Here is a 9,955-nt window from a genome sequence, read left to right as displayed (position 1 = left end):
GGATTAAATAGAATTTCCTTATTCATTTTCTTCGCACCAGTCAAGATTGACCTCTATCATATCCACATTAGTCATCTCTTTTCTAAGCTGAAAATTCCCAGTCATTTTAATCTCTCCTCCTGTTTCATACCCCTCATCATTTTAGTTGCCCATCTCTGTACCTTTTCCAATTCCAATATATATATTTTTAGGATGGGTGACCAGATCTGCGCACACAAGAACTAGGGGTCACCAAATGAAATTAATAGGCAGCAGGTTTAAAACAAATAAAAGGAAGTTCTTCACGCAGTGCACAGTCAACTTGTGGAACTCCTTACCTGAGGAGGTTGTGAAGGCTAGGACTATAACAATGTTTAAAAGGGGACTGGATAAATTCATGGTGGCTAAGTCCATAAATGGCTATTAGCCAGGATGGGTAAGAATGGTGTCCCTAGCCTCTGTTCGTCAGAGGATGGAGATGGATGGCAGGAGAGAGATCACTTGATCATTGCCTGTTAGGTTCACTCCCTCAGGGGCACCTGGCATTGGCCACTGTCGGTAGACAGATACTGGGCTAGATGGACCTTTGGTCTGACCCGGTACAGCCTTTCTTATGTTCTTATGTTCTTATGTGTGCACGTACCATGGATTTATATAGAGGCAATATGATATTTTCTGTCTTATTATCTATCCCTTTCTTAATGATTCCCAACATTGTTTGCTTTTGTGACGGCTGCTGCACATTGAGTGGATGTTTTCAGAGATCTATCCACAATGACTCCAAGATCTCTTTCATGAGTGTTAACAGCTAATTCAGATGCCATCATTTTGTATGTATAGTTGAGATTGCTTTCCAATGTGCATTACTTTGCATTTATCAACATTGAATTTAATTTGCCATTTTGTTGCCCAGTCACCCAGTTTTGTGAGATCCCTTTGTAGCTCTTTGCAGTCCGACTGGGACTTAACTATCTTAAATAGTTTTGTATCATCTGCAAATTTTGCCACCTCACTGTTTACCCATTTTTCCAGATGAATATGTTGAACAGTACTGGTCCCAGTACTGACCCCTCAAGGATACCACTATTTATCTCTCTCCATTCTGAAAACTGATAATTTATTCCTACCCTTTGTTTTCCATCTTTTAACCAGTTACTGATCCATGAAAGGATCTTCCCTCTTACCCCATGATGGCTTACTTTTCAAAAGTCAATTTAAATTAAATACATTTTTTAAAATTTTTTTTTAAAGAAATCTAGATCTGTTATGTGTTTTGGTGTAACTTGCATTTTCCTTATGTTAAATTTGCATAATCCTAACAAAACATTTACTTTATTCAGCTCTCTTTTATATAGCTCATTGGTCCTGACACCCTCCCTGTAAATTCGAACACCTCCCCCCAATTTCAATTCCTGGGGAAACCACTGGTGGCCACACCGGCCCAGAGGGCAGACAGAGCCCCCCTGCTCCCGAGGGCTCCCCACACCAGGGCCACGTTGGCACCCCAGCCCCATAGCGCATGGCTGGCCAGGGGTGTGAACAGAGCAGCCACTAGCATGGGGCTGAGTCAGTCCCTCCACCACCCCACAGCTGGGGGGCGATCGCTGACAGCCCCACACCGAGAGGGGCTTATACGAACCCCCCATCAGCCGGGGTGGAGCGCACCAGCGGGGCCGGCTTTTGCTTCTCCGCCCCCCGGGACCCCGCACGCGGGGCTGGGGGGCGCTGGGCTCCAGCTGCCCCGCCAGGGGGCCCCGGGCGGCCGCGCCGGGCTCCTGGCACCGCCGGGCTTAACGCGAACCAGATGCGGCTCCGGCTCCGGCTCCGGCGGGCGGGGGCCGGGAGCGATTGGCCGCCGGCCGGGCTCGGGGCGCCCAATGGCGGCGCCGGGGCAGAGCCGAGACCCCGCCCCGGCCCAGGACAGCGCCGGGAGCTCAGGTCGGACGTGGTGGAAGCGGCTCGTGGGCTGGAGATTCCTGCTGCCGCCGCCGCCCGGGAGGGGAGCCAGCCCCGGGCCACCCGCTGCCGCCGCCCCCCCGAGGGCCCAGCATGGGGCTCCCCGCGCTGCTGCGGCTGCTGCTGCTGGGCTCGGTGGCGGCGCTTCCCCGGCGGGAGCTGCTCCCCTACGGGGCGCCCCGGGGCGATCGGCTGCTGCAGGACGGCGACGACGAGACCTCGGCTGTGGCGACGCTCGGGAAGCCGCTGCTCTTCTACGAGACGCGCTTCAGCCACCTCTATGTGAGTGCGGCGCGCCGGGCCCGGGGCTCGAACCCGCGGCTGCACGGCTCGGGGCTCCCGGGCACCCCCTGCCCAGCCCAGGTTACGGTCCCCCGGGGGCTGGAGGTGCCAGGAGCAGCCCGCAGCGGGGTTATTGGTGCGGGACTGGGCAAACTTTTTAGTCCCAGAGCCAGATCTGGGTTTGGAAATTGCATGGCAGGCTACTCCCCCCTCCACAGGTGCCGCCCCTGTAGCTCCCGTTGGCAGTGGTTCCCGGCCAATGGGAGCTGCAGAGCCGGCACTTGGGGTGGGGGGCAGCGTGTGGACCCCCTGGCTGCCCTTAGGTGTAGGAGCCGGAGGGGGGAACATGCCACTGCTTCCCCAGAGCTGAGTGGAGCCACAGCACGTGCGGAACGGGGTGAGCTCCCGACCTCGCTCCCCAGCTCGAGCACCAGATCAGGGCAAGCCAGGGGCGCCCAGAGGGGCAAGTGGGGCAATTTGCCCCAGGCCCCACAGGGCCCCCACAAGAATATAGTATTCTATAGAACTGCAATTTTTTTTTATGGAAGGGGCCCCTGAAATTGCTTTGCCCCAGGCTCCCTCAATCCTCTGGGCAGCCCTGGGGCAAGACCCCGCCCCCGCCCCCCAGCAGGAGCTCGAGGGCCAGATTCAAAGGTCTGACGGACTGGATACGGGCCCATGGGCCGTAGTTTGCCCAACCCTGGCCTGGGAAGTTGCAAAGAGCTTGGTGCATCCATACATTGTCCTACATGCTTCCCTTTCACCTAGCTATCCCTATCCCTACCCCTCTAGCTAGCTAACGGTGCTGGAAAACATTGTGCCCAGCTGCTTTCTGTGCGGTGGGGGTTGCCTGGAGTGAGCCTGCAGCTGGGGATGGAGCTCACACGGGTGGAGAGGGAAGGGAGGAAGTTGAGGTCTTTGTCCCCCCTGTAATGTTGGGTAAGTGAGGTCCCTTGTGGTGGGTCCCCTGCTGGACTGAAAGCCCCTGGATGGGGTGGGTGGAAGGACTTGGCTCAGAGGGAGGAGCTGATGATGCAGAGGGGAGCGGGGGTGTTGCAGTGAATGGGATCTTTCTGCACTGCAGCTGTTGCTGCCTGTTGACAGGAGTCCTGTGTGGGTGGACTGAATGGTGGAGGGTGCTTTGAGCAGAATTCCTTGCTGTCTCTTGTAGGTAGGGACCAATGGGATCATCTCCACCCAGGATTTCCCTAGAGAGACCCAGTACGTGGACGACGACTTCCCCACTGACTTCCCGGCCATCGCCCCCTTCTTGTCCGATATTGACACCAGCGGTGGGAGGGGGAAGATCTATTACCGGGAGGATCAGTCCACCGAGGTACTGGGCCAAGCTGCTGGCCTTATCCATGCTGGATTTCCTAGTGCAGCCGCTGCTGCCTTCGCTCCCATCCATGCCTTCATTGCCACCTGGGAGAACGTGGGTGCCTATGAGGAAGTCTCTCGAAACTCGGAGCCCTCCAAGAAGGTAAGGCCAATGTTAATGTTAGCTGCTGTGATCCCATTGGGATCTGAAGAAACAGTGTAATTCCAGAGAGAGATGTGTCTGGGAGAAGGTTTCTAACCAGAAATGCATCAGGCAAATATTACCCAGGTTGATGGCCCCTGTTTCTTTTTCCTTTCTTTTTTGAGCATCTGTACCAAGTTTCCAGACTAAGGTTATGTCTACACTGCACAGTTATCCCAGGTGATTGGCACCAGGGTCTGAGCACCCTGGTTAGCCTCACTCAGGTGTGAGCATGCCCACTGCAAATATAAGACTGACAGACCCTGGTCATTGGCAGGCGGGATCGAAGTTGGGAAGCTTAGTGGGGAGGGATAGCTCAGTGGTTTGAGCATTGGCCTGCTAAATCCAGGGTTGTGAGTTCAATCCTTGAGGGGGCCACTTAGGGATCCAGGGCAAAAATCAGTACTTGGTCCTGCTAGTGAAGTGGACTCAATGACCTTTCAAGGTCTCTTCCCGTTCTAGGAGATAGGTAGAAATAAATATATATATTTTAATAGTGTGTGAGCCTCTACTGCATGAGCTAAAAGCCACATGGCTCCTAGCTAAGGCAGTAGAGCAGACTCATTAATCTCTCTCCCAGTGGTCTCGGTGCCAGTAGATGGGACAGAACACCACACCCAGGAAGTGTGTGGGTTACACACAGTCCTACCTGCATTACTGTGTCCCCGGTGTTTCTATCCTTACCCATGTGTGTCTGGGTGCAGATCCCAGGTTTCTCTGTGCTGAGACACTCTAGGATTCTTTCCCAGTAAGTTATGTCCATTACTGAAAAACTTGTCTGTCCTCTGAGGGAGTTGTGGGAAGAGCTTTGGAGGAATAGCGACACTCGAGTGATTTAACCCTCATCAGCTTTCAGCCAGAGTTAAAGTGGAGTTCAGGCTCTAACCCACACCCCCAGCTGGGCTGGCTAGCCTGGACTTAAAGTGCCTCTGAGTTAACTGTGCAGTGTAGACATGTGCCCTAAGACCTGGACTTTCACTCCTATGCTTTCTAACCCCTCCTGGAGCATGAGCTGAGCTAGAGCTCACACTTAGGGTCGCAGCCCAAACTCCATAGTCAGAGTGTCTACAATTGAACAGCTGATGGCAGCATAGCTTGGATCTCGCATGGTGAGGCTAGAATACCGTTCACAAAACCCTTAAGGACCGACTGTGAGACCCTTACTCCAAGGAGTCCTGCTGAAGTCCGCTGGGCTAGTCTTGTCACTCACTGCTCACAAGGGATTCACAATCTCTCGTGCAAACACCAGTGGTGGAAATCAACTGTCATGAGCTATCATAATTTAACTACTAACAGCATCCACTCAACATATACAAAGACTTGGTCTCTGCTGCAAAGACCTTGCAGCACAAAACAGCCCTTCGTTTTCTGTTTTTAGTATATTTAATTATCGGTGTTTATTACTACAACAAAAATGGGTGAAAATCGGTGGAAAAAACTATTAATAATTTTTCTGGGTAAATATCAGGGTTTATTTTGGTGGATGGAAGGACAGGGGAAAAAAGTATTCAGTAGCTTTGATGAATGATGAATGGAATTCAATGTGATTTGCTACAGAACTAAAACAGAACGGAAAACAAAATGTCACCTCTGAGTTTAAGAAAACAAAACATCTCTCATCCCCAAATAAATCCTTTCATTCGAATAAACAGTTTACGGTTGTAGACTTAGAACAATTAGCCTATAAATATTTACATTAATACTGGACCACACCATTTGCAGCGCATACACTCGCCTTCATCCTTTTCGCCTTTTTTTGTTTTTAAATGTTGAGTACTTCCTTGTGTTCTGAAATGTATTCTGAGACAGATTTTCGTTTTCTTCCCATGTTAGTGTCAGATCTTTAAACCGTTATCTGCTTACAGCTTGAAATGTGTACGTGGCAGGCGTAATATTCATCGGTATGTTCAGATGCACATGCACTTCAGAGCTTGTGTGTGTGCCTGTTTGTTTAGTGTGTGATTTAGTTGGGTTTGGTCCTGCTTTGAGCAGGGGGTTGGACTAGATGACCTCCTGAGGTCCCTTCCAACCCTGAGATTCTATGATTCTATGTATCTTCTAGACTATACAAAGCCTTGCTTCAACAGGCAGCTTCGCATATTCACACAGACTAATGTATTATCCTACTACAATCCATTGCATGACATAAATCGTTTTATTAGGAAAATACATCTATTTTTTTATATATATTTGAATGGTACAAAAGTAGGGTGAAAATCAGAAAAAAACAAATAAACCTTTTTGTAAAACCCGGGATATTTTCAGTAAAAATCGGTTTAAACTGAAAACGAAGGGGCTTAAGTATAGACAAGGAGAAAACCAAGCAGGTGCTTTGAATGCTCTGGGTGATGGTATTAGCTAGAGGTGGTGCAGAAATCTCCCACTGGTCTTTGCTGAAAGGTTCAGCTGCAAATGTAGCTTCAGTGCAGTTGCTCTGGATTTACGCTGGTGTAACTGAGATCAGAATCTGGCTCAGAGAGACTGATACTTGTGAGTATCTCCAGTAGGGTTTGGCCCAGGGTTTGTGATTTTATTTTTTTTTAAGCACTCCAAACATTTTGTTAATGATTTGGGATCCTAGTCTCCTTTTCTGGGGTTTGTTTTCCAAGTTACTCATTAACGAATGTCTGTGGGGAATAGCTTTCAGAATTTCCACCGTGGGTTGATACTGTGTATGGAAAAGCAGGCACCAGTTAGATGTGGTCTCAAGAACTTCCTGCAGTGATGCATGCTTTTCAGTGACACAAACTGATAACACTCATGAATAGACTGAAACGCTTTCAGATTCGCAGCACTTGGATTCCCAAGTCATTTCATGGCTCTGGCCCATGAAGGCGGAAATTGCTGTCATGACGAAGGCTGGTTCACTGGTCTGATTCCTTACTGAGGGGTTAGGGAGCTCCTAGTGTTGTCAGTGCCCCCTCCCCCCGACTTTTACAGCACTATTTGCGATCTCTCACGTGCCCTGAAAGCCTGGCTGTAGTCGTCTTTTTAATCTGGAATTCTTTTGGGTTGCAGAGAAAAACTTCTTGAAAAATACCATTGATTTTCTGTTCTGAGCTGCCTGCGTGCAGATTGCTGATGACATGCTAACATCATGTTGCAGCATGATAGGGACATAGGAGTTGCCATCCCAGGTCAGCCTAGTGGTCCGTCTAATTCAGCATCTCTGTCTCTGGCAGTGACTAGTACCAGATGCTTCAGAGATGGGCAATTATTGAATACATTGCAGTAGGGAGTTTTCTTCCCGGCCCTATCAGTTGGGAGCTGGTTTGTACCCTGAAGCATGACTTTTTCTATGATTATTTATAATATTTATATATACATATTATAGTTATATCATGGCTACATCTACACTGCATATATCCCCCCCTCAACTTTAAAAAAAAAATTATATTACAGTAGAATCTCAGAGTTACGAACACCTTGGGAATGGATGTTGTCTGTAACTCTGAAATGTCCTTAACTCCAAACAAGACGTTATGCACCTAATCCACTGGGAGGGGAGGAGGGGGAAGGAGGGTTGGGGCTGCAGCCACAGATGGGGGTGTGTGTGTTAGGGCTGGGGGTGGGGTCAGAGCTTCTGACCCTTGGGAGCACCAGAGCTCTGGGCTTTAGATCTGGGAGGAGCCCTGTGGGGCAGGACACTGGGGCTCGGGACTCCCCACGGCTCTGCTCCTGGTTTGAGCGGGGGGAGGGGTGCCTGGGTGTTGGCTACAGGGGGAGCACTGGGGGCTGAAACCAGTGCTCCCCTCATAGCTAAAGCCCCGAGCCCCAGTGCCCCCCACGGAGCTGAAGCCGGGAACGGAGCCGCGGGGCTGAAGCCATGAGCCCCAGCACTCCCCCAGGTCTAAAATCCTGATGCTCCCGAGGGTCAGAGCTCTGACCCCGTCTGGAGCAAGCTAAAGCCCAGAGGCAATAAAGTATTTGCATTTTGTCTCTGTCTGTCTGTCTCTGCGGCTGCCTGATTACTTCCGGTTCCAGGGGGTGTCTGGTTGACCAATAAGTCTGGAACTCTGGTGTTGGTATCTTTGAGGTTCTAGTGTAATGTAACGCTGAATCTTCCCATTATCCTGTTGTGTATACAAGTGACCTGTCCTTTTTTTTTGAATCCTGCTAAACCCGGGGCCTCGCTGGTACCTTGTGGCAATGAGTTCCGCAGGCTAACCAACCACTCGTTGTATATGAAAAATATTTCCTTTAATCAAGTTTTAAATTTGCTGCCTTTCAATTTCATTGGCCATCCCCTTGTTTTTTGGATGATGAGAAGGCAAATAGAAGAGCCTGGTCCTGAGGTGGAGGTAATGTGGCCCAGCATTGCCGTGTGGTGAGATTAGGGTGACCGGATGTCTCGTTTTTAAAGAGACAGTCCTGTTTTTGGGGACTTTTTCTTATATAGGCGCCTATTACTCCCCACCCCCTGTCCTGTTTTTTCACAGTTGCTATTTGGTCACCCTAGGTGAGATAATTCCACTATTCTGCACTTACTTGTATTGTAGTATTAAGAGTGCAACAGTCAAGGGTGTCTTCAGAAAACAAGGTCTCCTTGTTAAAAGAGGAGGGAGGGATAGCTCAGTGGTTTGAGCATTGGCCTGCTAAACCCAGAGTTGTGAGTTCAATCCTTGAGGAGGCCACTTAAGGATCTGGGGCAAAAATTGGTCCTGCTAGTGAAGGCAGGGGGCTGGACTCAATGACCTTTCAAGGTCCCTTCCAGTTCTAGGAGATTGGTATATCTCCAATTATTACCTTTTACTCTCCTCATCCATACAGCATATAGACTAGTGCTGCTTCCCCATGAATGCCTTTCTGCAGCTCCTCCTTCAGCTCAAGCATCAGATGTGGAACAGCCAGTTTTAGGACTGAGAGATCTCCAAAGCACTGGCCCCCAGTCAAGAACCTTACAAATAGACTCTCTTTCTCTCTTCCCAAGAGTTCTTATTAGGTCGTTTATCAGCACTGCCTCTCTATGCTTGTGATGAACAGAGGCACAGTCTGGCTGAATGTTCAGTTGCTTTTCAAGCTGTCAAAGTGCCTCTTTCCCGTTGGCAATGCATCTCTGATTCCCAAGTGGAGCAGTATCATCCACCACCTTCCTCTATGGATCCAGCGGGTCTCCTGCAGGTTGGCCGATTGACTGGAAGAAAAATCCCACGCTGTGCTAAGTGGAGATCAGGAGTGCAGTCCTCCACACAACACATCTTAAAAAGTCCACTGCTTAGCAGGCCTGCTGTTGCTGGAGCCGCCTGGCCCAGTTGTGGGTTTTGGTGCCATGCCAGTGCTTTTCCGTTGCAGGATGTTGGACTGACGTAGGAAATGCGGGTCCCCGGTGGGGTTTGTGCTGAGGGTTTTTATGGCAGCTTTGGGAAGGAGTGTGATAGAAATGGAGTGACAGCATTTCAGGACTTCCTAACCCGATACCAAACGGGAATGAAGAAAAATGTGTTCTTTTTGAAGGAGGAAGTTGCTGTATGCCTCAGGGAAAACAATCATACAATCCCTAATTAAAACATCCACTACTTGCGACATGCCAAGCGTAGATCACTCCAGGAGCGACAATTTTGTTGAACTCAAGTGTACAAAAATCTGTCCCTCTCACTCAAAAAAAAAAATCATGAGTGGCTTAAAAATCATGAGGCTGTTTTTAAAAAGGGGGAGAGGGATAGCTCAGTGGTTTGAGGTTTTTTCTTAAAAGGGGGAGAGGGATAGCTCTGTGGTTTGAGCATTGGCCTGCTAAACCCAGGGTTGAGAGTTTAATCCTTGAGGGACCATTTAGGGATCTGGGACAAAAATCTGTCTGGGGATTGGCCCTGCTTTGAACAGGGGATTGGACTAGCTGAACTCCTGAGGTCCCTTCCAACCCTGATATTCTATGAAAAAGGGGGTTCTATTTGCCTTCTAGGTTTTGAACCTTTAGGGTCACATTTTTAAGCTTTTCTCCACATGCATGAGAGTTAGAACCTTACTTTTTTTTTTTTTAAATGCAAGTTGAGATTCTCACATAATCACATGATTCCAAGAGCAGGGGCTTTAAAATAAACACCAAATGAGACTTGCAATAAAACCACAAGATGTGGCAATGCTGGATCAATACACTGTAGCTAACGATGCTGCTACTTAGTTTGTTTAGGGACAGCATTTCACAGACATTTCTCCCCAGGTGTTTTTATACACTGACAGGATCTTGATCAAGTAACTGAAAACAGGAACAGTGTTTGT

At 49.2% G+C, this 9,955-nt stretch overlaps 1 protein-coding gene across 2 annotated transcripts in view; it reads left to right on the top strand.

Annotated features, from left to right (window-relative positions):
* The first annotated feature begins 1,964 nt into the window (after positions 1 to 1,964).
* Positions 1,965 to 9,955, top strand: part of NID2 (nidogen 2) — a 51,942-nt gene continuing 43,951 nt past the window's right edge. The window contains exons 1-2 of one of the 2 annotated variants that reach the window (XM_039535004.1): positions 1,965 to 2,217; positions 3,389 to 3,700. In XM_039535004.1, coding sequence (XP_039390938.1) covers positions 2,029 to 2,217; positions 3,389 to 3,700 — 501 coding nt within the window. In that variant the 5' untranslated portion in view covers positions 1,965 to 2,028. The remainder of the gene's footprint in view (positions 2,218 to 3,388; positions 3,701 to 9,955) is intronic. The other variant, XM_039535003.1, reaches the window with a different exon arrangement.

Source organism: Mauremys reevesii, linkage group 4, assembly GCF_016161935.1.
Source record: "Mauremys reevesii isolate NIE-2019 linkage group 4, ASM1616193v1, whole genome shotgun sequence".
Classification (NCBI taxonomy): Eukaryota; Metazoa; Chordata; order Testudines; family Geoemydidae; genus Mauremys; species Mauremys reevesii.
Note: the sequence above shows the minus strand (reverse complement) of the source record. Positions and strands in the feature narration are given on the sequence as shown.